The following is a 27,181-nucleotide window of genomic DNA, read 5'->3' as shown; positions in this document are numbered from 1 at the left end:
TTTATTTGAGTATTCTGAATAAAACACAGAAAAACAATTGCTCTACAAACATTTGTAAAGGCACACCACCGACCTCTTTCCTACTTGTATTTCTTCGAAGTGTTCAAAATGTCAAGAATGCTTTCCATGCCAGTGGAAGCAGAAGTTTCCAAACAGACTTACTTGTATAAGTTCAGACACTGGGTTTAGGTGACTATTCATGAAAACAATTCAGGAGACCAAGCGCTTTTAGTTTCAGGCACTGGCAGTGGCCAGCTTTCTGAAAACGAAAGGCAGCCTGTGACTTCTGAACGAGAACCGAGTCCCCAAACTGACTCTTTGGAAATCCAGCTTGAGTGTGTACTGTTATAATGAGGAGTTTCCCGGTTTGTAACTACTGCTGTAAGTGTATTCTTTAAATTTAAGTCTTTCTTAGTTAAATGTTCATTGGTTCTTTTTCTTTGTTTGACCTTTTTCAGTTTCTTTTTCGGTAACATGTTTTGATTAGGAGAATCACAGGCAGTGGGGCATTTCCTTAGACCCATGGCTTGGAATCCAAGCATATCTGAAAAAAATGCTTTCTTGGTGGTAGGAGGGACGCATTCATCAATGTCAGATTCAAGGCTCTCAGCAATAGGACTGTTGTTGAAAACCTCTAGTTGTGTAATATCAGATACAACAGGGCTTCTGGATTTCTGGCTGGGTGTTTTTATATTTTTTGGATAGCTGGGAGTGGCTTGCTGTACCTCCTTTTCAGAAGAAATTCTTGTTTTCCTATAGTTAGCACCAAGATCTGAATGAAAGGCAGGTAATTTCTTGAAAGCCACCTTCACCCCACGGATTCTTATTTGGTGGAATCCTGCAACAGGAGTTGACTGTGAACATGGAACAAAATCTTGGCTGTCTTCAAACTCACTTTCTGAATCTGATGGGAAATGTGGTGAACAGTGAGTTTTGGGATACATGAAGGCAGACATGTTTAGTAAGGATAATTTCTGTGAAGGCTGCCTGGAGTTTTCAGAAGGTGATCTCAGTGAAAAATCAGATTCTATATGATGACTTTCTGCCAAAGACTTTCTCCACTGTAACAAAACATCCTGTGATTTCTTGGTCATTTCTGTTGTGATGTCCATTTCTTTAGCACTATCATCAAAGAGATCAGCAGAAGCATTGTAGTTACATTCAGGGCCAGTGAAATCATTTTGTGTTAAATTATTATCAATATGTCCATAAGGCATCCCTTTCAATGTATTTGTACTTCTCTTTGGACTACCGCACAGAGCTTCTAAGGGATATGTAAGTTTCCTGCAAATTGTAAGACTGTCACCTTGGTTCTTTGGCCACCTACTATAGTGTTTATTTTCTGAGTTGCAAAGGTCAGAAACAGCATTATCCCTCCTGGAACACAAAGCTGTCAAGTTTTCACTCGTTTCCAAAGGTGATTTTTCTCCCCATTCATTAAAATATTTGATACTGAGACAAGAATGGTCACTCTCTGAAGTACTGTGCTTAAGTGAAATTGTAGTTCTATGTGGTGAAATTCTGGTAGACTTCCCAAGAGTAGAGGTTATTCCTAAACCTTCTGAAGATGGAAACAGAGCTGAGAGATAAGCGTTCAGTAGACAGTGTTCAGAAATATCTCTGTCATTTCTACTTACATAGACAGCCTCTGATGCGTTATGTGGTTGGGACTCTTTTTGAACACTAGCATTTGGATTTGCTTCACAGTTGGAAAGGGAGTTATCTTTGCAAGAGTTTGCTGTGACTGCTGCTTGTGATGATCTTAAACCTACGGGTGTTGTGCGCAGGGCTCCAGTGGTTCTCTGGGGAGTCACAGAGAAACTGCCGTGGTCTGCATGCAATTTATCAATGCCATTATCCAGATGACGCTTTCCACTGCTGGCATCTCTCTGGGTTATAGTAACCTCATTTTCTATAACTTCTAGAAATTTGTTTAAGCTTTCAGAGAATGGAAGATCGTCCCATATCTTGGGGTCATAATCCTGGGAACCACCAGCTATCTCTTCAAGTCTGAGTGACCAAGGTGGACAATACATAGTTGTTTCCTGAAGGCTCGGGGGGGTACTGACATCATGATGCTGGTGACATGTTAGCTCATGTTGGGAATACCTATTTTTAATTTCCACTGCGCTGTGGAAGGATTTTGTATTACTTGGCTTATGGTGCTCTCGCATTTTCAAAGGCGGTACATTCGAACCAGTAACTCCAGGATCATGAGGACTGCTGTGGACTACACTTGGCTGCTTAGCCTGTAAGGCAAGTTCTTCACCCAACCTCTGTGCTGTCCTCTCTCGGTCCATACATGAAACAAAACTCCATGGACACTGAGCAGCCCCACGGCGACTGCTGAAACCAGTGGCCTCCACCAAGGAAATGTGTTCTCTGTTTGGTGGAAGAGCATCAGTGGCCTGGCTTTGTTCTGAAGCTGGGAAATGATCATCATCTGTCAGTTGTGAAACAATGGAAGCAAGTTCAAGTGATGGCTGCCAGAATATTAAAACATCATCCCTGCTGCCAGACTCGGAGGAAGAACTACTGTCCAGGCCGCACAGGCTGCTGAGATCACCACCTGAGTGCTCTAAAGCAAGTGAATGGCTATCAGGTGTCTGGGAGCCACCACGGCATTTCCTGAAATCAGAAAGACGCAAAAGCTGGCGGAAATAGTCAATGACAGTGAAGCCAGCAACACCCGGGTCTGGGAGGACCACCTGGCATGCCACTAGCGCCTTAACTCCTCTCTTGCCACCAAGGCACTGCTCTAAGAAGTTACAGGGACCTGAACCTAGTCCACGTTGCTTTTCAAAATTCTGTGAAAAAAAATAAATTTGAATGAGAATTGTCTTCCTTTGACTACAATGTAAAACAGACACTTAAAATAATTTCAATTTCTCTAGTACAGTGGTTCTCAACCTTTCTAATGCAATGACCCCGCAATACAGTTCCTCATGTTGCGGTGACCCCAAACCAAAAAATAATTTTGGTGGCTACTTCATAACTGTAATTTTGCTACAGTTATGATTCGGAATGTAAATACCTGATATGCATTTTGTATTTTCCGATAGCTTTAGGCGACCCCACTGGGGTCGCAACCCACAGGTTGAGAACTGCTGCTCTAGTATTACAGACACAGAAGCATAAGAGAAGTAAACCTTGAAGGAGACTTATACTCAAATCCTAGTCCTAACATTTACTAGTGTTGTAACTTTGAACAATTTATTTAACCTTTCTGAGCCTGAGTATTCTCATTTATAAAATAATGACTTAAAATGAAAAAGTATTGTATTTGCAATAACATATGGAAGCATACAGTGGCAAGCAAATAGTAGTTGCTCAATAAATGGCAACTATATTTCTCATTAGCTCCCATAAACTTTGAACACTTATGGGAAATGTTCTCACCTGTTTTTTTTTTTTTTAAAAAAAAAGATACCCTGGCTGATTGGCTTAACAGATAGAGCGTCAGCCCAGTGTTTGATGTCCCAAGTTCAATTCCTGCTCAGGGCACATAGGAGAAGCGACGATCTGCTTCTCTCCCCCTTGTCTCTCTCTTCCCCTCTTGCAATTGGTCCAAGTGCCAACCTCAGGCACTGAGGATAGCTCTGTTGATTTGAGCAGCGGCCCCAGGAGGGGGCTGCCAGGTAGAACCCAGTCAAGGCACATGTGGGGGAGTCTATCTCCCCTCCTCTTACTTTAAAAAAATAAAGATAAAGATAAGGTTTTAACAAAGAAAATCTCTGTAGCTCCTGACTTCACCTCCCCTTTAGGCCTTTCTCACCATTCAGTTACAGAGCGCTCTCTTCCTGTTTTTAAAACCCTGATTCCAATATGGATAAAATGTCCATGTGTTCCCTTTAGCATATATGGAGACAGAAAATATTTACTCCTTCAGAGACAGTATATTCTTTTTAATTTCCTTTTCTTTTAAAATTTCATTTATTGATTTTTTTTTAGAAAGAGGACAAAGAGAAAGAGAGAGAAAGAGGGAGGAGAAGCGGGAAGCATCAACTCATATTAGTTGCTTCCTGTATGTGCCTTGACAAGGCAAGCCCGGGGTTTTGAACAGGAAACCTCAGCGTTCCAGGTCAATGCTCTATCCACTGCGCCACCACAGGTCAAGCTCTTTTTAATTTTTCTATAGTCACTTTTATATTTGTTTAAGGCGATCCTTCCTAGTCTATGCTTAGAGTTACCAATGCAGAAGGACCTCGGGATATGCACAGTTCTGTTCCTATAACAGTGACATTACCTGATTTTTGGTGGAAGTCAAAACACACCCTAGCCTGAGTCACTTACCTATCCTAACACAGTTGTAAAATCATAATCTAGTACATAAAAGTACAACCAAGCCAGAGAAAAAGGGACATAAATACACCGTACTGTAACAAAAAAAAATGACAAAAGACCCAATAAGCCAAAACACTCACATCTCAACTTTTTCAAGTTTTATTTTACTTTTTTATTTTAGTATATTTCTTAAGTGAGAAGCAGAGAGGGAGAGAGAGAGACTCCCGCGTGTGCCCAAGTGGGATCTACCTGGCAAGCCCATTAGGGGGCAATGCTCTGTCTAGCTGGGCCATTGCAACCAGAGCCATTCTAGCACCTGAGGCAGAAGCCATAGAGCCATCCTCAGCACCTGGGTCAACGTGCTCCAATGGAGCCTTGGCTGTGGGAGTGGAAGAGAGAGATAGAAGGGATAGGGGAAGGATGGAGAAGCAGGTGGTTGCTTCTCCTGTGTGCCCTGACCGATAATCAAACCCAGGACATATGCACATCAGGCTGACACTCTACCACTGAGCCAACCAACCAAGGCCTCAATTTTTTCAAGTTTTTATGGGAGAGTCGTAAACTTGAAACATTGTATGTCGAGACTGTCATAACCTGAGGACCCCCTGTACGCAGATAAACAAATACCTTACACTTTTGAACTTATATAAAGTTAGAGTTTTAAAGTTCTGAAGGCATTTAAACTAGGCTCTTCTAACTTTTGAAAAAGGAAGTTGTCACACATGGTGGTTTAACAAATCACCTAAAGCCCACTTTTATAGTCAGAAGTGCTTCACATTTATAACTCCTAAACACTAAAGACTTCAAATTATTTCATTACAATGGAAATGTTAACAGAATACAGAAAAAGAAAATTATTCTCAATTACCGTCACTCCAAAAATAAAGGTCTGTCCAATAAAGCAAGTTTCCACTGCTTTAGTTAATAGGTTCAGAGTGGCATCACTATCCAGTGTTCCTGGAATTTCATTAGAAACCTGAATGTATCTTGATTGGAAAGAAAATTTAAAATGTGAAGAGATAACCTTTGAAAATTTTACTTGCCATAAATTCAGAAGACACAAACAGTTTGAAAATGCATCACGAATCTTTTGAGTTACATATAAAGAAAAATGATTTTAAGAGCTAGGCATTTTGTTCCCTCTAGTTTCCCACAACCAGAAAGACAAAAACAATGGATCAGCTGTGAATCAAGTAGACGCCTGCCTAGTCATCGGGCCCAGCAGTTTTTCTATAAGCAGCAGTGGAAGCAGTGGTGGGATCTCCAGCCCTTCTCCTCAGAGCAGAGGTTAGGCTTTCCTCTGCCCTGGCAATGCTGGCTGTGCGCCCTCTGCTGGTTCTTTCTTCAAATGAGTTTCTTCTGTCAAGTGGTTAGGGGAGTTAGGGTAGAAGACTGAGGAGGAAAAACTTCAGTTACTTATATGTCCTGTATTCTCAGGACAATGCCATAATAGGTCATACTCATGCAGGTGAAGTTGAAATGCAAGTGAGAGAAATCACAAACTTTCATTTCTGTTATGCAAACATCCCCACAAATAGCTTCTTCTGCCTCAAGAAACTTGAAATCCTTGAGTGTTAATCTCAATTTGGATAATCCTTCAATTTAAAACAATTTTATGTTCTCTAATTTGCATTAGTTTTGCAATTTAACATTCTAATTACAGTTTAGCTGGTTTCAATAAAAGGATTCTGGTTTAACATTATCATAATAAGTATTTAGGAAATAAAAATCTATTTCTTGATGATCTGTTAAAGGCACTGACGATTTGGAGTTGAGTGGTCTTTTTACCTAATGCATCTTCTTCAAACTCTACTAATATACCAAGGGAGCAGCTAGGAAAAAGAATGCTTTAAATAATTATACCTGTGCAAATCAGTCGCTGTAAGACCAAAGAATGCATCTAAGCAGCTTCCAAAAACAGTAATGCTAAATAATTTGCTTGATTCTTCAACTTTTATGGAAAGTTTGTATCTGTAACTGGCACTTTCGGCTTCACCAGTAGAGCCACATTTTGGACAATGAAACCTGGAAAAATGGAAGAAAAAAGTATAGAAATGTTCAGGGATTTTTTTCATATGATGAAAAATTAATCTAGAAAAGTAAAATTAAAAATAATATTTTGTGTACAAATGTTTCTAGAAAACATATCTTCTTAAACCATATATTTCAGATCAATCTCTTAATTTCTGTATAACAGCTGCTTTCACTAGTTTAAACTGAGTAGCACCACGCTGACAGAAAAGGGAAGGAAAAGGCTGTGGTGGGGGGGGAGATATGGTGGAGAGAGGGAGATGTACTTATGTTCTTACTGGGTAGCTAAATCATGAGGCATATTAGTTAAGTCTGGGGTTGGGTGGGGGTGCAACTAAATGGAATGAAGTAAACACACCAACAGAAGACCTAACGTCTATCTTCTACTAAAACAATAAAGGGGCCCTGGCTTGGTGGCTCAGTGGATAAAGCATCTACCCGGTGCACCAAATTTCATGGGTTTGACCCCCATATGAGAAGCAATAAGGGCACACCTACATGGAACTAAGTGGAAAAAGTTGATGCTTCTCTCTCTCCCCCCTACTTCCCTTCCCTCTCTCAAATCAATGGATTTTTTTTTTTTTTTTACAGGGACAGAGAGTCAGAGGGATAGATAGAGACAGACAGACAGGTACGGAGAGAGATGAGAAGCATCAATCATCAGTTTCTCGTTGCGACACCTTAGTTGTTCATTGATTGCTTTCTCATATGTGCCTTGAGACCGCGGGCCTTCAGCGGACTGAGAGACCCCTTGCTTGAGCCAGCAACCTTGGGTGTAAGCTGGTGAGCCTTTTTTTTTTTTTTTGGCTCAAGCCAGATGAGCCCGCGATCAAGCTGGTGTCCTCGGGGTCTCGAACCTGGGTCCTCAGCATCCCAGTCCGATGTTCTATCCACTGCGCCACCGCCTGGTCAGGCAAATCAATGGAATTTTTATTTTTAAATAATGAATAATCCTGAAACAGTTAATACTGGTAAGTATTTATATAGAGCGGGGGTTGAGAATCTATGGCTCGTGAGCCAAATGTAGCTCTTTTGATGGCTGCATCTGGCTCGCAGACAAATCTTTAAATTAAAAAAAAAATGTTAAAAATATAAAACACACAAAAAAATTAAAATAAAATAAAACACTGCCCTGGCCAGTTGGCTCAGTGGTAGAGCGTCGGCCTGGTGTACAGGAGTCCCGGGTTCAATTCCCGGCCAAGGCACACAGGAGAAGCGCCCATCTGCTTCTCCACCCCTCCCCTTTTCCTTCCTCTCTGTCTCTCTCTTCCTCTCCTGCAGCCAAGGCTCCATTGGAGCAAAGTTGGCCCGGGTGCTGAGAATGGCTCTATGGCCTCTGCCTCATGCGCTAGAATGGCTCTGGTTGCAGCAGAGCGACGCCCCAGATGGGCAGAGCATCGCCCCCTGGTGGGCATGCTGGGTGGATCCAGTCGGGCGCATGCAGGAGTCTGTCTGACTGCCTCCCATTTCCAACTTCAGAAAAATACAAAAAAAAGAAAAAAATATAAAACATCCTCATGTATTACAATCCATTCATTTCCTACCACTCATGTTCATGGTTGTAGGTGGATGGAGCCAATCACAGCTGTCCTCCGGGACAAACACCAACTTTTTATTGGATAACGCGTAAAGTACACGGGTTGTTGTATGGCTCTCACAAAATTACATTTTAAAATATGTGGCGTTCATGGCTCTCTCAGCCAAAAAGGTTCCCGACCCCTGATATAGAGTAACCCAGTCATTTTTCTCACCATTATAATTTTACTTTCTTTAGTTCATTGGAATATGCTAAGAATTTATCAAATTACAAAAAGTTAAGTACAAAACATCTTACTTGTTTTAAAGGCAATGTGTAATTATAGCCCATGTCTTTCTGGTCAAAAACTATGCATCAAGTATAACTCTACTGTACTAAATGTAATCTTGGGATAGTTCTATACCCCTTATACCTTGATTTCTTCATCAGTAAAATTCAGGGTTGAAGGATAAAAGGAGACAAAGTAAAAGAAAAGATCTTTTGCAGGTCTTGCCAATTAATAAATGTTAGTCTGCTTCTCATAATTATATTAAATATTATGATTACTATGTACTGTTTCCCTTCTTTCTAGTTGTTTGCCATAATGTCTTATAATTTATTCTTAATTTAATAAACTAATTACAACATCTCACTGTACTGGTTAATCTTAGGACTTTTTTTTCTTTGTGATGCTCATAATCTAGTTCAGCAATATGCAAACAATTCCATCTCCTGGCATACATAAACTAAATATCAAAATTCTGTGGCACACCAGAAGATCGATTTTTTTGCTGATCTGACAAAAAATAAGTGTAATTTTGATTCATTCACATGGGACGGCTATTGCATTGTCTTTTATCATTTATTTGACACTCTAAGAAAAAAGAGGTCAGTGCCCTTGACTAAATAGTCAGGTATTAACATATTTTACAAGTTCTTGCAGCACACCAACTGAAAATCGCTGATCTAGCTTTAAAAAGTGGCAAATGCAAATAGAAAATAGTAATTGTGAAAATTTGATTGCTGCCAGCTAGCCACTAGGGGGAGCCTAAACTTCAGAGCTACCAACTTGACTATTTTGAACAAAGGTTAACCCTTCATATAAGAAGGTACTGATTCATCATTAGATCTGTGCTATTTACTATTATCTTTTGCAACACTGAGGATGAATCTGTGCTAATCCATCTATATAACCTTACCCAAATCTGCTCGAATTCGTGCTGTAGTTTGGCCATGAATATAGCTCTTCTAGAAGCTGTATATTAATAATATATTTAAGTCTCATGTAAAATTTCTTAGCAAGCCTTAGAATAGTTAATAGGTATCAACATTTTGCAATTTATAGATATTTGCAACATACCTTATTTCATTCTGAGAAGTAAACAAGGCCATTTTAGTCTCATTTACATATGGGGCAATTAGGGTGAATTCTTAAATGTTTATTTTATTGACTTTATAGAGAGTGGGAGAGAGCAGGAGAGAGACAGGAACATCTTTTTCTATATGTGCCTTGACTGGGGATGGAACCAGCAACCACTGTGCTTCGGGACAACACTTGAACCAAATGAGCTATCTGGCCAGGACAATTGGGGTGAATTTTTTACTAAAGGTAATAAAGTTGGTGAATTTCAAATTGACTTAAGTAAATGAGACAAACTTTTGGGTGATGGGAAAGGGGGGTAAGGGATAGAACAGAAGACAGTCTCTGAGCTCTGCTTCACATTTTAAGACAGGAAAAAAAAGTTCTAAGTAGCCGAGACAGATTTCTAGACTAAGGAAACTATGAGTCCCATCAAGTAATCTAGAAGGGCAAGTCCACTGCTTGGGCTGGGTGGGAAGCTTATCTGGATAAATCAATCCCCTCTGATAGGGCTGCAGGCGGGGGCCATGACCCCCTCCTCCTTTAAGTAGACGAAGGAACATTAAAAAACTGGACATTCCAGATCACCTCTGTCCAGATCACCTCTTCGCAGACATACGGACTGACTCACCCTGGTGTGGAAGGTCCCCTAGCTTACTTATGGTTAACCCTTTTTACCCCCACATAACGACTACCAGCCCCCACCCTCAAATTCCCTCTTTAACTCTACCTGTTAGAGAACTGGTTGCTGACCCCCGCCTTAGGAGTCAGCCGGCAGATGACGTCTTAAACTTTTCTTGCCTGAACTCAGGGGTCCTCCTTCGGCCAACCTTACACCCTCCCTTGCTCATAATTTTTGGAAGAGTAGACACACATACACACATAAAAGCTAATTTGGTCCTCCTTATGAAAATAATTACCATGTTCACAGATATAAGTATATACACACACGTATGTGAATATGATAATTACATGAACAATCAAAAACTTTCCAAATTGCTTTTTATATTTTTATGTCTGTGTGCCTACATCTTTACATACATCATGGAACCTTTTCTTTTTTTTTTTTTTTGTATTTTTCTGAAGCTGGAAACGGGGAGAGACAGTCAGACAGACTCCCCCATGCGCCCGACCGGGATCCACCCGGCACGCCCACTAGGGGCGACGCTCTACCCACCAGGGGGCGATGCTCTGCCCCTCTGGGGCATCACTCTGCCGGGACCAGAGCCACTATAGCGCCTGGGGTAGAGGCCAAGGAGCCATCCCCAGCGCCCGGGCCATCTTTGCTTCAATGGAGCCTTGGCTGCGGGAGGGGAAGAGAGAGACAGAGAGGAAGGAGGGGCGGGTGGAGAAGCAAATGGCGCTTCTCCTATGTGCCCTGGCTGGGAATCGAACCCGGGTCCCCCGCATGCCAGGCCGATGCTCTACCGCAGAGCCAACTGGCCAGGGCTGGAACCTTTTCAAATGAAGTCTTGGAACACTAACACAGGGATGAGAATGGGTGTGGAAAACAGGCTGCAAGCGGAGAGTCCATGCAGTTTAGATGTGAGGGTGACAGAGGTGTGGGGGACTGGCAGTAAGCTGACAGGGTCCTTGCTGCCCATCCCCTCATCTCACTTGATTAAGTTGCTACAGGTAATTTGCATGCTCTTCTTCTCATCCTTTGTGTTGTGAAGTTGCTGGTTAAAATATTATGCACGGTGGAGGGTTTTTTGGGCTCTTGGAAGAATTCTTGGTTTGCCTCGGAAACGTGACTTTGTATCTGAGCTCTCTTTGCTTTGCAAAATAGCTTTGCACCTGACCAGGCGATGGGATAGAGGATAGAGCATCAGACTGGGATGTGGAGGACTGAGGTTCGGAACCCTGAAGTCGCCAGCTTGAGCGTGAGATCCTCTGGTTTCAGCAAAGCTCACCAGCTTGAGCCCAAGGTCACTGGCTTGAGCAAGAGGTCTCTTGGTCTGCTGTAGACCCCTGGTTAAGGCACATATGAGAAAGCAATCAATGAGCAACGAAAATGCCGCAACAAAGAATTGATGCTTCTTGTCTCTCTCCCTTCCTGTCTGTCTGTTCCCTCTCTGACTTTCTCTGTGTCTCTGTCCAAAAAAAAAAAAAAAAAAAAAAAAAAAAAAAGCTCTGCTCTCTGTACTATGAAATACAGCTTTTTTGGAGGTGCTTTCGCTCTTGTAGGATCAGCCTATAGAGAGATCTCCCGATCCCGTTCTTTTTCTCTGTGTTTATTTCCTAATCTTGCACCGTTCCCACTCAAGACCTGCACAATTATGATAGTGCTAGTTCATGGCAAATGGGGCTCTTGTTGAAACTCACGTGAGGGCCGGAGCCCATCCTCCCAGTCAGCCCTCTCCATTCCTCTTTCCCTAACCCCTTCTCCCTCTAGGCATGATGGAGTCTTAAAGCTCTGCATACTGTCATTTGAAAACCACCACTGCTCTAAAATTTGGAGGCTGAAAAATACAGAGTTAACCCCATAAAATAGGAAAGAGCTCTCATGGTTGTTATCACTAAGGTGTCTCTGAAATCTGTTGCCAAGGCGAGTGTGGACTGTGTGGACTTCCTCTGTGGCAGAGGGGGAACAGAGGGGGAAGAGGCATTTCTGTGTCCTGCGCTGGTTTACAACTGACTTGTACCTCCTCTCTCGGGCTCACAAGCTTTTTCCTTGTACCTTGTGGAGGCTAGGATTATCCGGGAGAAGCACTTCTGACATGAAGGATATATAAAACTCGAATTTTGGAGAGCAAGAACCGAGGCAAGAAGAAATTTTCTTCTATTCATGTGGTCACGCTGTGGCCTGCAAAACAAAATAGTCACGGGGGTGAATGGCAATCTTCCACTGTAGGCGCGAAATTCACTTCTGAGGAAGACCTCAACCTCCGAGGCAAAGCCAACAGGTGTCTTTTCTAGTAAATGTGTATGCACTGAAAACTAACTGACTGTCATGCTTAATTAAAAACATTAATAGAAAGAAAATAAGATTGAAAACAAAACAGTTCAAACAAACATTCTGTTTCTGACTACTCTGTCTCAGTAATTCAGGAAAACATTCATTGGGCTTCTTTCACCATCTTTAGAAGAAAAGCTACACAGAACTTGCTTTTAGCATAAATAAATTGGAAGGAACTTAGATGAATTTAGAGTACTTTTTTTTTTTTTACAGAGGCAGAGATAGAGACAGACAGACAGACAGGAACGGAGAGAGATGAGAAGCATCAATCATTAGTTTCTCGTTGCGCATTGCGACTTCTTAGTTGTTCATTGATTGCTTTCTCATATGTGCCTTGACCACGGGCCTTCAGCAGACTGAGTAACCCCTTGCTGGAGCCAGCAACCTTGGGTTCAAGCCGGTGAGCTTTTTGCTCAAACCAGATGAGCCCGCGCTCAAGCTGGCGACCCCGGGGTCTTGAACCTGGATCCTTCCGCATCCCAGTCCGACGCTCTATCCACTGCGCCACTGCCTGGTCAGGCAGAGTACTTTTTTTAAGATCCTAAATTGTTGGGAAATGGTCCCTCTTAGCTCAAAAAAAAAAATGACTTTATTGGATCTCAGTGGGCACATTTTTATAGAGCTTAAAGAGAAAAAAAATTTATATTCTGCAAATAGGAAAAGCAAAATGTTATGTGATAAGAGTTCAAAGTGCTTTAATCATCGTATAAAACATATCAGAGAAGTGAAACAGTAAAATAGCAATGTTTTATTCTTTTATACTTTAAAAAATTTCAAACGTTGGTTTACCAACATTTAAAGCTGACTAGCACCAGAGAAATGGCAGCATGAGAGACACTCTCAACCTCTCCCCTTGAAATTTCAAGAAATTCAACAACTATATGCAGAGAAGGAACCCCAGATGTACCTGAGATATCCACACACCACATAGACAAAGGTCTGATTGTGTGAGAAGGCTGGCCAAAGACAGAATCCACTCCCAGAGGACAAAAGCTGTAGGACTGAGTTGTTCCCTTTCCTCACTGATCTTAGGGAGGTGCTTTTAGCGTGGGTTTTGTTTAGGAGACAGGGGAAATACTGTAGACTGAGGGGCAGAGAGGAAGGAGCTGAATTAAAGCCAAGTACAACCAAGAGCAGGAACATGGCCAGTTCCCAGTGGCTGCTTCATCTCTGAGCTCCATTTGAGATTGCAGGGGCTGGGCACACAAATAGCCCACAGCACACTCTGTACATCTGCGCGCCAAATAGCCCGTGGAGATTGGCGCCTCAATCTGCCCACGGGGCCCACAGTTTGGCCGTGTGGCACAGAGGACAGCTTAATATGTGATCTGCGTACCGCCCACCCTGTGTCCCATGCTCGGGGGAGAGGGTAGGGGGTACCCCGCAGCCCCTGCCCCACCCAGGGCCACACTTTGAGTAGTATCAGAGGAAGGAGCAGGCCATGTTACCCCCAGCCTCCCAAGTTCCTAATTGCTCCCCCTTGGAGTGAGAACAGTGGTGATAGCTCATCTTCACTAGCTATCAGAGAAATGCAAATCAAAACTACAATGAGGTACCACCTCACTCCTGTTAGATTAGCTATTATCAACAAGACAGGTAATAACAAGTGTTGGAGAGGCTGAGTAGAAAAAGGAACCCTCATCCACTGTTGGTAAGAAAGTAAATTAGGCCTGACCTGTGTTGGCGCAGTGGATAAAGCATTGACCTGGATATGCTGAGGTCGCCGGTTCGAAACCCTGGGCTTGCCTGGTCAAGGCACATATGGGAGTTGATGCTTCTAGCTCCTCCCCCTTCTCTCTCTCTGTCTCTCCTCTCTCTCCCTCTCCCTCTGTCTCTCCCTCTCCTCTCTAAAAAATGAATAATAAAAAAAAAAAAAGAAAAAAAAAGAAAGTAAATTAGTACAACCACTATGGAAGAAAGTATGGTGGTCCCTAAAAATATTAAGAATAGAATTACCATATGACCCAGCAATCCCTCTACTGGGTATATACCCCCAAAACTCAAAAACATTGGTACATAAAGACACATGCACCCCTATGTTCATCACAGCATTATTCACAGTGGCCAAGAAATGGAAACCACCAAAGTGCCCTTCAATAGAGGATTAGATAAAGAAGATGTGTGGTACATATATACAAAGGCTGGCAAAATACTGGAACTGCTTAAGAAAAAAGTCCTCCCTTCCCTATGCCTGTAAGAACTGCAGGCAAGAGCAGGAAGGGGAGATGATCTTTGAGACGGGAGTCCACCCTTCTCTCAGGTTGCAGCCCCTAACTAAACCTCTTTCTTTTTGGCGCCAGCACCTGCCTCACGATTTTGACTTGTGTTGCATCAACACAGTTAAAAGCATTCACTTTTTTAGGTTACAATGTCCTCCCCGCCCCCAAGCTTGGTACTGATGGTCCAGGAGACACTGACCAGAGACTGGATGTATATACATATATATTTGGTTATGATACTTATTTAATTTTCAAATCATTTTTAAAATTTTTTAATCCCAGTTGACATACAGTATTATATTAGTTTCAGATGTACACCCCAGTAATTAGACATTACATAACTAAGTGATCTTCCCAATTACTCTTATACCCATCTGACACCATTTATAGTTATTAGAATATTATTGACTATACTCCCATGCTGTACTTTACATCCCATGACTTTTCTGTAACAACTTATTTGTACTTCTTCATCACCTTCACTTTTTTACCATCCCCCAAACCTCTTCTCATCTGGCAACCATCAGTGTTCCATGTATCTATGAGTCTGTTTCTACTCTGCTTGTTCATTTATTTTGTTTTTTAGATGAAATTGTTGATAGACATATGTTTATTGCTATTTTGTTGTTTATATTTGTTATCTTTTTTTTCTTCTCAGAGAAGAGGATTTAACATTTTATGAAATAGTGGTCTGGTGGTGATGAACTCCTTTAGCTTTTTCTTGTCTAGGAAACTCCTTATATATCCCTCGAGTCTAAAAGATAACTTTGCTGGGCAGAGTAATTTGGTTTTACATCCTTGCTTTTTATCACTTAGAATATTCCTTGCCACTTCCTTCTAACCTGCAAAGTTTCTGTTGAGAAATCAACTGACAATTATAAGAGCTCCCTTGTAGGTAAGTAACTGCTTTTCTCTTGCTCCTTTGAAGATTTTCTCTTTGTCATTAAACTTTGGCATTTTAATTATAATGTGTCTTGGCCCTGGCCAGTTGGCTCAGCAGTAGAGAGTCAGCCTCGCATGTGGAAGTCCCGGGTTCGATTCCTGGTCAGGGCACAAAGGAGAAGCGCCCAACTGCTTCTCCACCCTTCTTCCTCTCCTTCCTCTCTGTCTCTCTCTTCCTCTCCTGCAGCCAAGGCTCCACTGGAGCAAAGATGGCCCGGGCGCTGAGGATGGCTCCACGGCCTCTGCCTCAGGCACTAGAATGGCTCCAGCCACAGTGGAGCAATGCCCCAGAGAGCAGAGCATAGCCCCCTGGTGGGCATGCCGCATGGTCAGGTGCATGCGGGAGTCTGTCTGTCTGCCTCCCCACTTCTAATTTCAAAAAAATACAAAAAAATAATTAATTATGGTGTGTCTTGGTGTGGGCCTCTTTGGATTTACTCTCTTTGGGACTGTCTGTGCTTTCTGGACCTGTATGTGTATTTCCTTTATCAGTTAGGGAAATGTCATTTTTTTCCAAACAGGTCTTCAATTTCTTGCTCTCCCTCTTCCCCCTCCTGCATTTCCATGATGTGAACGTTGCTGTACTTGGAGTTGTGTCAGAGTATTCTTCCATTATTTTAGTTTTTTGGATCCTTTTTTCATTTGCTACTCTCAGCGGGTGTTTCTCCTTCCTTATATAAATATTTCAAATTGCTGATTTGATCTTGGCTTCACTAAGTTTATTGAGCATTCTTGTAACTAGTGTTTTGAATTCCGCATCTGGTAGATCACTTGTCTCTATTTTGTTTAGTTCTTTTTCTGGAGTTTTCTCCTGTTCTCTCATTTGGGACATGTTTCCTTTTCTCCTCACTTTGGCAGCCACCATGTTTATTTCTATGCATTAGGTAGAGCCGCTTCATTTCCTAGGCTTGGTGCAGTGACTAACAGGATTTGTTCCCAGGGCCCAGGAATGCTAATCTGTCTGCTGGCCTAGCCAATCCTCAACATAGCTTAACAGAAATGCCCCTCCCTCCTAGAGGAGGCTGTTCTCTCCGCTAGGCCTCCTGAAGGACTGGGACTGCTAGAATATGAAAGGCAGGGCAACAGGCTAACTAGGCCAACTTTTAAACACTGCATTTGTTCCAACGAGCAGCTCCTTCCAGCCACAGATTCAGAACTTTTCAGTATCTAGATACCTGGGGGAAAGGAAAAGGGCATGGGGCATTTGAAAAGCATAAGACTGGTCTTTTTTGTCAAAATTCAGGAAGAAATGGTCAAGTTTCAGCAACCAGCTGCTTGTGGCACTGGCTCAGTATCTCCCTACTAGCAGCCATCCTGCACTTAAGGACACACTCATGAGGCCCACACCCAGGTACTTTCAGCCTCACTGTAAGGCACAAAGGGATTTCATATCATGGGAAGGCTTCTGGCCCTGTGGGAAAGGGGTAAGGTATGGGCATCAGGCACTGGGGCTGGAAGGAGGTCCCATATCAATCCTAGGCACTTGGCCACACAATGCAGGGCTAGGAGAGTCTTGGTGCACTCATCTTTGCCTTACCTACCAGGCTTCCTCCTCTTTTACAGGAAAGGGAATTTCTGTCACATGAAGTCAAACAACGTCTACATTCACTATTTCAGACCCCCAAATCCCATTATCACCTACTATCATCCTTTCATACTCCAGAATTTGATAAATGTCCTGACCCAAACCTCCTCTGTCCCCTAAACGAGGTAGCAAAAGGGCCTTTGGGAATTTACCCAAGTTCATATATCCTTTACAATGTTAGACCTAAGGAAAGGTTCCAAATTAGGGAAACTGCCCAAAATATACAGCTTATCAAAGACTAGCCTTAGCCACCTAACTTCATCAATTTAACCTATTTCAGCTATGAGTTTTACGAGTTTGCTTTATAACACCTGTCTCATACAAGTATGCCTCTTAAAAGTGTTTGACAATTTAAGGAACAAGTTAATTGCTTTTTAGCTACTACAAAGTTGAAATTTACTTATTTTTACTGTTAAAAAGATCAAGGACTTTTGTTTTGCTTTATATATTTTTCCCAACCTGGTCCCTCCAGAATTTTTCAATTCTTTGGCAAGTGTGTCATGGCAATACATTTATTTGCATAAATCCATTAAGAATCTGTTCTCTCTGAATAGAACACATAAACCCTAGAATTTCAGAGCCAAAAAATGACTCTGGTTTCTCACTTTTCACTCCCACGGCAATGTGTATTTCTTTTGCTTTCTACAACCAAAGGGTCCTCATGATGAACTTCTCAAACCAGTCACAATCTGGTCAAAGGTAGCTTGATCATGCCACAACAAGCACCTTTCGTTTATTTTTTTAGACTTTAGTTCTGTTTTCACCCTTTACTGAGAATATAGGGCAATGTTACAGTTTGGGATCATGAGATCAACAAATGTGATATAGAATTGACAAGAATGTCCTGAATTATGGGAGTAAGTGGTTTTCCAGTTCAGGGGGTAGGAAAGAGAACAGGTGCAGAATCTTCCAAGAAGAGAACCACAGTCCTCACACACCAATGGGTTTTGGCTTCAACTCATTAATGGCTGGAAGAAGCCAGTCTGGTCAACTACCTTCATTACAGCAAGTCAGAATCTGCACAATTTTTCAAACTAATAGTGAACTCCAAACTGATTTATAAATGGTTCTGAAAGGTACCATAGTTATGTCACTGACACATGATAACGTGACCCATGACTATACTTATAGATAAATGGAACTGAATTAAGAACACAGAAATCAACCAATCCGTCAGTCATTTGACATCTGACAAGAGCTGACGACAGGAAATGAAATAAGGGTTTGTTCAACAAATGGAGCCAGCGGCTAACTGTCCAACCGCAGTTCAAACTGGCCCCTCTCCTCATCTCACATTCCATAGTTAACTCGAATAGGTAAAAGACTTAAATGTAGGAGGTAAAAGCATAAACTCTCAAAGAAAACAGAGCTAAACCTTCATGCCCTGGGATTTAGCAATGGTTTTTCCTGACAACAAAGTATAAGCAATGAAAAATACATAAAGAAATAAATGAGACTTTTCTCAAGATGAAAACTGTGCATCAAAACTAGTTAAACACAGAGGAAAAATACAGCCTACAGAAGAAAATAGTTGCATATTATATCTATGATAAAACTCTCTTATCCAGAACATACAAAGAACTTTTATAACTCATCAAGAAAACAAATTAATTTTTCATTTTTTAAATTTTATTTACTGACTGAATGGAGAGACACAGAGACAGAGAGAGAAACATCGAGTTGTTGGCCAACACATCCCTGCTGTCACTGGTTGATTCTTCTCCGAGCCCTGATCCAGGATCAAACCTACAACCACGGCGCGTCTGGAGATGCTCTCCGTGGTCGGCAAACTCATTAGTCAACAGAGCCAAATATCAACAGTACAACGACTGAAATTTCTTTTGAGAGCCAAATGTTTTAAACTTAAACTATACAGGTAGGTACCTTCCTTATCGAGGTGGCGCCCACACATGGTATTTTGTGGAAAAGCCACAATCAAGGGGCCAAAGAGCTGGAAGTGGCTCTCAAGCTGCAGTTTGCCGACCAGGGCTCTAACCAACTGAGTTAGGTAGCTAGGCTAACAGCTAAAATATTTTTTTAAGTGACAGGAGGGGAGACAGAGAGGGAGACTTCCACATGCGACCCAATCGAGATCCACCTGGCAAAGCCCACCAGGGGCGGATGCTCAAATCAACCAAGCTATCCTCAGTGTCCAGGACAGAAGCTCAAATCAATCAAGCCACTGGGGTCCTGACTTGAGATCAAATCCAGGATTTCCGTAAACCGGGCTGACCTCCATTAACTGTGCTAACTAGTCAGGGCAAACAACTAAATTTTAAAAATAAACTTGAATAGTCCCATCTTCAGAAAAGACATACAAATGGTAAACAAGCACAGTTCAACGTCATTAGTCATAATGTAAATGCAAATTAAAATCACAAAATAATACCCCCTTCACAGACACCAAAATGGCTGTAATTGAGAAAACTCAAAATAATAAATGCTGATAATGCTATAGAGAAATGGGGCCCCTTAAACATTGCTTGTGCATATGTAAAATAGTGCAGCCTTCGGCATTTCCTCCAAAAATTACCATAGGGTTCAGCAATCCCACTTCTAAATATGTATATACCCTGAGAAATTGAAAATTTGTGTTCAAATAAACTTATCCATGCATATTCACAGTAGCATTGTTCACTTAAAGGTAGATATTATTCATCAACAGGTAAATGAATAAACAAAAAGTGCTCAGTCCATAAACAGAATTACTATACTGTCATAGAAAGAAATGAAGTAAAATTGTGCAGCTGGCCCTGGCCGGTTGGCTCAGCGGTAGAGCGTCGGCCTAGCGTGCGGAGGACCCGGGTTCGATTTCCGGCCAGGGCACACAGGAGAGGCGCCCATTTGCTTCTCCACCCCTCCGCCGCGCTTTCCTCTCTGTTTCTCTCTTCCCCTCCCGCAGCTAAGGCTCCATTGGAGCAAAGATGGCCCGGGCGCTGGGGACAGCTCTGTGGCCTCTGCCCCAGGCGCTAGAGTGGCTCTGGTCGCAACATGGCTACGCCCCGGAGGGGCAGAGCATCGCCCCCTGGTGGGCAGAGCATCGCCCCTGGTGGGCGTGCCGGGTGGATCCCGGTCGGGCGCATGCGGGAGTCTGTCTGACTGTCTCTCCCTGTTTCCAGCTTCAGAAAAATGAAAAAAAAAAAAAAAAATTGTGCAGCTGCTGTGGAAAACAGTATGGAGATTACTTAAAAAATAAAAACAATGAACTAGGGTGTCGCAATGAAAAACTGATTGATGGCCCTGGCCGGTTGGCTTAGCGGTAGAGCGTCGGCCTAGCGTGCGGACGACCCGGGTTCGATTCCCGGCCAGGGCACATAGGAGAAGCGCCCATTTGCTTCTCCACCCCTCCGCCGCGCCTTCCTCTCTGTCTCTCTCTTCCCCTCCTGCAGCCAAGGCTCCACTGGAGCAAAGATGGCCCGGGCGCTGGGGATGGCTCTGTGGCCTCTGCCCCAGGCGCTAGAGTGGCTCTGGTCGCAATATGGCGACACCCAGGAGGGTCGCAACATGGCGACGGCCAGGATGGGCAGAGCATCGCCCCCTGGTGGGCGCGCCGGGTGAATCCCGGTCGGGCGCATGCGGGAGTCTGTCTGACTGTCTCTCCCTGTTTCCAGCTTCAGAAAAATGAAAAAAAAAAAAAAAAGAAAAACTGATTGATGCTTCTCATCTCTCTCCGTTCCTGTGTGTCTGTCCCTATCTATCCCTCTCTCTGACTCTCTGTCTCTGAATTTAAATAAATAAATAAATAAATAAATAAAGAGATTTCACGTATAATCCAGGAATTCCACTTCAGGGAACAAACCCAAAACATTTCAAAGCAGAATAAAAAGGTATCTGTACACGCATATTCATAGTAGCATGATTCACAATAACCAAAAGACACCCAAGTGTCCACTGATGAGTGTATGAACAAAATGTAATATATACATAGTTGAATATTATTCAGTCTTAAAAATTGAGGATATCTGACAGGCTACAACATGGATAAACCTTGGTGTCATTATGCTAAAAGAAATATATGATTCCACTTATATGAGCCATCTATAGAAATCAAAAGCAGACAGGACGTTGTATGTGGTTGCCAGGGGATGAGGAGTTTGTTTAATGAATAGTTTCCCTTGAAGGAAATAAAGTTCTGAAGCTGCATGGTGTTGAAGGTATTTACACAACAATGTAAATGCTGATAATGACCCAGAATCATTACAGAGACCAAGCCCTGTGCCTAGTTCACCAAACGTGGTGAAGCAGTCCACAGGTCATTAAATGCCGGGGGGCCAGACTATGTTAACAGCCACTATGCCTTGGAGTAGAGACATCATGGGATTCTTTCATTCCAATTTTCCACAACATAATAACCGTATCACTAAAAAACTATCATGATCGGCCTGACCTGTGGTGGTGCAGTGGATAAAGCATCGACCTGGAAATACTGAGGTCGCTGGTTCGAAACCCTGGGCTTGCCTGGTCAAGGCACATATGGGAGTTGATGCTTCCAGCTCCTCCCCCCTTCTCTCTTCTCTCCTCTCTTCTCTCTCTCTCTCTCCCTCCTCTCTAAAATGAATGAATAAAAAAAAAACTATCATGATCAAAAGAGGCTGGTACTGGCATAAAAACAGACACAGATCAAGGGAGCAGAATGGAGAATCCAAAAGTGAACCCGCATAAATGACACAGATAACGCTGGACCGGCACAGACAGAATGACACTAAAAACAAACTGAAAACCCAACAATTATTCACGCAGACCCTTCCTGAGCTGGGTCCCCGGAGGACTGACAGCCCCTGGCCCCAGCCCTCCACAGTCCTTGTACACAGGAAGCTTCTGCTCCCCTTTACCCCTTCGCAGCGCCTTAGAGGGTGGGGGTAACACGAGGGAAACAGCACAGATACGGATCCACGTTTGCCCCAAAGCTACAGCAGACGCTCAGGGGAACCAAGTTTCCTCAGAACAGATGTGACCACAAGTCCTGAAGCAGCATGACAGTTGTCATTCATTGCACTAATTCTTACATAAACTCGGATGGGAGCTAATACACTCCTGAACCCAGTCCGAAGCATGAAGTATGCGTTCACAAAGAGTGGTTGCACAGGAAGTGCTCATTTAAACTGGCCAAGCCTGACCAGGTGGTGGCGCAGTGGATAGAGCGTCAGACTGGGATGTGGAGGACCCAGGTTCAAGACCCCAAAGTTGCCAGCTTGAACAGGGGCTCATCTAGTCTGAGCAAAAGCTCACCAGCTTGGACCCAAGGTCACTAGCTCGAGCAAGGGGTTACTTGGTCTGCTGAAGGACCGCAGTCAAGGCTCATATGAGAAAGCAATCAATGAACAACTAAGGTGTCACAACGAAAAAAAACTGATGATTGATGCTTCTCATCTCTCTCTCCGTTCCTGTCTGTCTGTCCCTATCTATCACTCTCTCTGTCTCTGTAAAATAAGTAAATAAATAAAAATAAAAAATAAACTGGCCAAGCCTTACCAGGCAGTGGCGCAGTGAATAGAGCGTCGAACTGGGATACGGAGGACCCAGGTTCAAAACCCCAAAGTCACCAGCTCGAGCGCAGACTCATCTGGTTTGAGCAAGGCTTACCAGCTTGAGATCAAGGTCACTGGCTTGACTGTAGCCCCCTGGTCAAGGCACATATGAGAAAGCAATCAATGAACAGCTAAGGTGCCGCAATGAAGAAATGATGCTTCTCATCTCTCCCTGTCTGTCCGTCCCTCTCTGTCCCTCTCTCTGTCTCTGTCACAAAAATAAATAAATAAGCCAAAAATAACTCTGGGCAAACCTGTCTGGGTGAAGTGCTCATGACAATTGCTATACCAGAACTGCTCGCTTAAATTGGGCAACGAGGACATGGGCCCCAGTCTAGAAGGAACGCTCAGGCGAACGTGCCTGGACGAAGGGTTCACAGCACACCTGCTGGCTGAACTGCGTCCCGTACCCCAGGGACCTCTCTGCTCGTCAAACAATGGCTAACACTGGAATAGAGCCTTTGCATGCACGTCTCCCCACAACCCTCAGCCAAGGACCAGCCAATGGTGCAAAACTGAGGGCCAGGTCATGGAATTCAGATCAAGGTCCCTCCCGGCCAGTTACCCCAAGACCTGCTCTGTTCTTTATACCCAGGGTGGAGCCAGGAGAAGTCACCTCCAGGTTTCTCCTTGCCTATTTACCCCCCACACCCTCTGCCTCTTACAAGCTGTATTGGAAGGGAATGAACAATCATTTCCAGGTCTCCCCTGGCCACTTGCCCCCTGAAGACCCCCTTTGCCCCTCACACACTGGCTGAAGCAGAAATGGAGAATTCACCACCAGCTATCTCCTCCCACCTTACGCAAAGCCCAGCTCTGCCCCTCACACCCCGGATTTTTTGCCCCCCAGGACTCTGATGCCTTGTTCTGCAGGCATCCCCTCTGCTCCTCAACAGCTGGCTGGAGCTGGGGTAGAAAATCCACCTCCAGGTCTCCTCTAAGCCCTTCCCTCAGGACACCCTGTGCAACTCACATGCCAAACAGCTGTCCTGGGAAAAAAAGATACCTAAAGGAGGGCTCCTGGTGGATAGCTGGGCTTAAATTTTTACAAAATGACCCTAACAGCCAATCCTACACAGAAACTTCTCATACAAACCTCACTGCAGGGAGAAGCTGGTACTGACCAGCAAACTTCCTCTCGCACTGAACGGAGTGATGAAGATGTCTAGACAAAAACCAGAGCAAAGAAGAAATAACAAAACCAGACCAGAACTTGGGGGTGAAACACAGCAAAGTACAGCTGAGCTGTGTGCCTGGGAGAGAATTCATCCTAGGACTGCCTCGCCCAGGCCTCCCAGTCCTGATGCTTCATAACTGACAAGTGGCACTATTGAGCTGTTCATGCCGTGCTGCTTCATAATTCACCTGGAACAATGCTGAGCTTCTCAGCAGCGTTGCTGTTCTCACAGCCGTGTGGTGAAATAACTGATCTATTTGCTTGGCATAAAGTTTCCTACCTTCCCCGCACCCTAACCTGGCGACTCCTATAGGCAGTGAATTAGAGGCAATAACCATTGATTGACAGACACCAGAGGCCAGACTCAGGATCCCAGACACAGACTCAGAACCAAAAGCTGTACCCCAGACCTCGGTCTCCAAACGCAAAACTCTTCCTGGATCCAAAAGCCAGACCTTGACCCAGAATGCCAGGCACCAGGCACTGACACTGACTCAGTCACTAACTTCCATACACCAGACCCTGGACACAGAGCTGCACGTGGATCCCACACACAAAACAAAGCCACACCACAGAAAGAGACCCGGACACACAGCAGAGTAGAGATTTGACCCCAGAGATAAAACCCAGATCTATAACTAGGACTTCTTAGCCAGATGATGTCGGAGCTAGACACCGGAGCACAGCTGCCCGACGCAGAAGCTGAACCAGACCCTTACAATGTAAGCAGACGCACAACTCAATAAAGAAAACCCATGACTCTCTAAGTCCAAGGAGCTAGCTTCACAGATATTGTCTCATGACAATGTATTTGTAGAAGACAGGAAAATAACTCACAGCACTTCTAAATTCCACCAAACTGAAACTGACCAGGAAGGCTGACAGAGTGAACAAAAATAATGCTCACCTTTCCCCGCAGATGTTCATGATCTCTCAGCTGCAGCAGTTTCCGTTAGCCATTTCCCACCAGTTAATTTCACATGGCAGCTGATCAATACCATGGGGGCTAATAATCAAATTAACAGAAGATATTGCAAGTGTAATACATAAAAAGGATAATTCACATACATATGAATAGCAAAGACAATGAGTTAATATTTGGTACAGGGAACATTTTGGGTATTGGGGGAACAAGGTCTTACACTTTGAAGGTGAAATGGATGATAGGCAGGTAAATCCCAGTCTGACCAGGCGGTGGTGCAGTGGATAGAGCGTTGACCTTGGATGCTGAGGACCCAGGTTAGAAAGTCCAAGTTCCAGGCTTGAGCAATGGGTCACTGACTCCGCTGGTAGGTGCTACCCCCACCGTCGATGCACATATGAGGAAGCAACTAAGGTGCCGCAACTATGAGTTGATACTTCCCATCTCGTTCCTTCCTCTCTACCCTGTCTCTGTCTCAAAAAAAAACAAAAATCAAAACTGCATACCCAGCAAGTTACTTTTTGTAGGCAGCCCCAAAATCAACAGGACATGTGGGATAAGGTAAAGGGGTCTACAAACTCCTTGGAGTCTGAATTTCTAAAGCTAAGGTAAAAATGCTAAAGTTTTCTCCCTAATCCAGGTTTATCCAATTGAATATCTTAAGAAGAAAATCATAGATCCTTTCTAAGTCGTTTCTTCAAAACATGTCAAGCACAAAACTGGCCTTCTTCATTCCCACCTTTGAAATTTTAAGTTTTACATCCACAAGCTAAACTAGTAGATTGTTCCATATTTTGTTGATATAATTATTCAGTCCTGAGAATAAGTTAATTTAGTTAAGTTGTGAAATTTTTCTCCAGGAAATAATGCCATTGATGTACTCCCATAATTTACCTCCTATTAAATATGATTACTTGCTTACATGGAAAAAAAAAAAAAAAAGAAATCTTACCTCTAACCTTAAGGGTCTATTGCCTAAAATATATTTGAGGCAAATTAACAACAAAAAGTAACCAAATTTTAGACACACATATGGCCTTACCTGTGATGGCACAGAGGATAAAGCGTCCACCTGGAATGCTGAGGTCGCCGGTTGGAAACCCTGAGTCAAGGCACATACCTGCTCCTCCCCCTACCTTTCTCTCTCTCCACTCTCTAAAATTAATAAATGTATATTTTAAAATAAGTAAAAAAAAAATGATTGACCTTTTCATTCCCAGCCCTCACTATGACCGCCCATATAGAAAAGGCTAACTGCTGCAAAAATAACATAGCGTGTTCCGACACACCTCGCGCCACCAGCGCACCCGGCCCTGCCCGGGCAACGCTCAGTAACGGCAGGGAAGAGGGCGCAGACAGAATCCAACGTCCTCCAATCGAATCTCCCGCGTCCCCTTCCGCCGGAAGTGACGCTTGGGTGTGTTTCCCCAAAAGCCAATCAGAAGAAGGCGCCCGAGGGTGGAGCTTAAGCAGGATGTACAGTTTAGCTTGGGGGTCCACCATTTTCGTCAAATACGTAGTTGTGTAGAGAGATGTTCGAGGCAAGTTTCCCCCCCGACATGTTGAGCAGGACAGTCTGTAAAGTTGGTTTTGGGGCAGCGCGGAGCTAGAAGGGCGTCGGGGTGCCCGGGGAGGGGTGGGACCGCCCCTCCAACTCGAGTTCGGCGGAGTGACAGGAAGGAGGATGAAAGCTGGTGACGGGGCCGGCGGAGCGGTGAAGACGAAAGAAGGTTCAGCTCTCGGACATGCCGCCGCCAGGGCATTGGGACAGAAAGGGAGTGGCAGCAGGAGGCGGGAGCGAGGCCGAGCCTGAAGCATCTGCGAGAAAAAGGGGGGCGGAGCCGTAAAAAGTGGCCAGGACCGAGCGGGATTTGGGGGGTCCCTGTGAGCCTCGGGCGACCTCTTGGTATGGGTTGTGTGGGCGACACGGAGGCTTGGGTCCACCCGCGGACAGAGTAGCAGAGGAGGCGGTTAGACTTAGGAGGACCCAGGAGCCAGACTGAGCAGTCTGAGAAGCCGTGCTCCTCTTTTTTTTTTTTTTTTTTTTTTTTTGTATTTTTCTGAAGCTGGAAACGGGGAGAGTCGGTCAGACAGACTCCCGCATGCGCCCGACCGGGATCCACCCGGCACACCCACCAGGGGCGACGCTCTGCCCCTCCGGGGCGTCGCTCTGCCGCGACCAGAGCCACTCCAGCGCCTGGGGCAGAGGCCAAGGAGCCATCCCCAGCGCCCGGGCCATCTTTGCTCCAATGGAGCCTTGGCTGCGGGAGGGGAAGAGACAGAGAGGAAGGAGGGGGTGGGGGTGGAGAAGCAAATGGGCGCCTCTCCTATGCGCCCTGGCCGGGAATCGAACCCGCGTCCCCTGCATGCCAGGCCGGCGCTCTACCACCGAGCCAACCGGCCAGGGCCCGCCGTGCTCCTCTTGAGTTGACCCAGTGCAAGCGCCCGCACCTGTCCGAACCTCAATTTCCTCTTTTGTAAATGAGAATAACAATCATACACCCGCACGACATTTCTGTGATGGTTGATGTTGGGCAGATAAAATGTATTATGCTCACTTTGTTAAAGAGGCCATTGCCCAGGTGGTATTAATGTGTGTTGGGGTGGGCTAAAGGCAGGCAGAATCCTTGTAGCCTGGGGCTTGGTTTTGGGATTAAG

General features: G+C 44.1%; 1 protein-coding gene across 6 annotated transcripts; it reads right to left on the bottom strand.

Moving 5' to 3' along the window:
• LOC136313295 (DNA damage-induced apoptosis suppressor protein-like) lies at positions 1-25,844 on the bottom strand. 6 transcript variants are annotated; one of them, XM_066243529.1, is made up of 7 exons: positions 25,566-25,844; positions 24,744-24,997; positions 24,509-24,607; positions 11,872-11,997; positions 6,148-6,309; positions 5,153-5,270; positions 1-2,807 (listed from the first exon to the last, which is right to left on the bottom strand). In XM_066243529.1, exons 3-7 carry the CDS (start codon positions 24,526-24,528, stop codon positions 198-200), a joined length of 3,036 nt encoding a protein of 1,011 aa, XP_066099626.1. In that variant the 5' UTR covers positions 24,529-24,607; positions 24,744-24,997; positions 25,566-25,844; the 3' UTR covers positions 1-197. The 6 variants fall into 6 exon arrangements, with proteins under 6 accessions (XP_066099626.1, XP_066099625.1, XP_066099627.1 ...); XM_066243528.1 differs by having other exon boundaries at positions 24,744-24,993; XM_066243530.1 differs by lacking the exon at positions 24,509-24,607 and having other exon boundaries at positions 24,744-24,993.
• Between the last annotated feature and the right edge of the window lie 1,337 nt (positions 25,845-27,181).

Source organism: Saccopteryx bilineata, chromosome 9 (assembly GCF_036850765.1).
Source record: "Saccopteryx bilineata isolate mSacBil1 chromosome 9, mSacBil1_pri_phased_curated, whole genome shotgun sequence".
Lineage (NCBI taxonomy): Eukaryota > Metazoa > Chordata > Mammalia > Chiroptera > Emballonuridae > Saccopteryx > Saccopteryx bilineata.
Note: the sequence above shows the minus strand (reverse complement) of the source record. Positions and strands in the feature narration are given on the sequence as shown.

Excerpts from the sequence above, each read along its gene's own strand:
- LOC136313295 (XM_066243529.1), bottom strand. The coding sequence starts at position 24,528 with ATGAACATCTGCGGGGAAAG. Across the intron at positions 11,998-24,508 it reads ATGAACATCTGCGGGGAAAG|GCCACAGCGTGACCACATGA; the intron begins GTGAGCATTATT and ends TTTGTTTTGCAG. Across the intron at positions 2,808-5,152 it reads CCTTTATTTTTGGAGTGACG|AATTTTGAAAAGCAACGTGG; the intron begins GTAATTGAGAAT and ends TTTTTTTCACAG.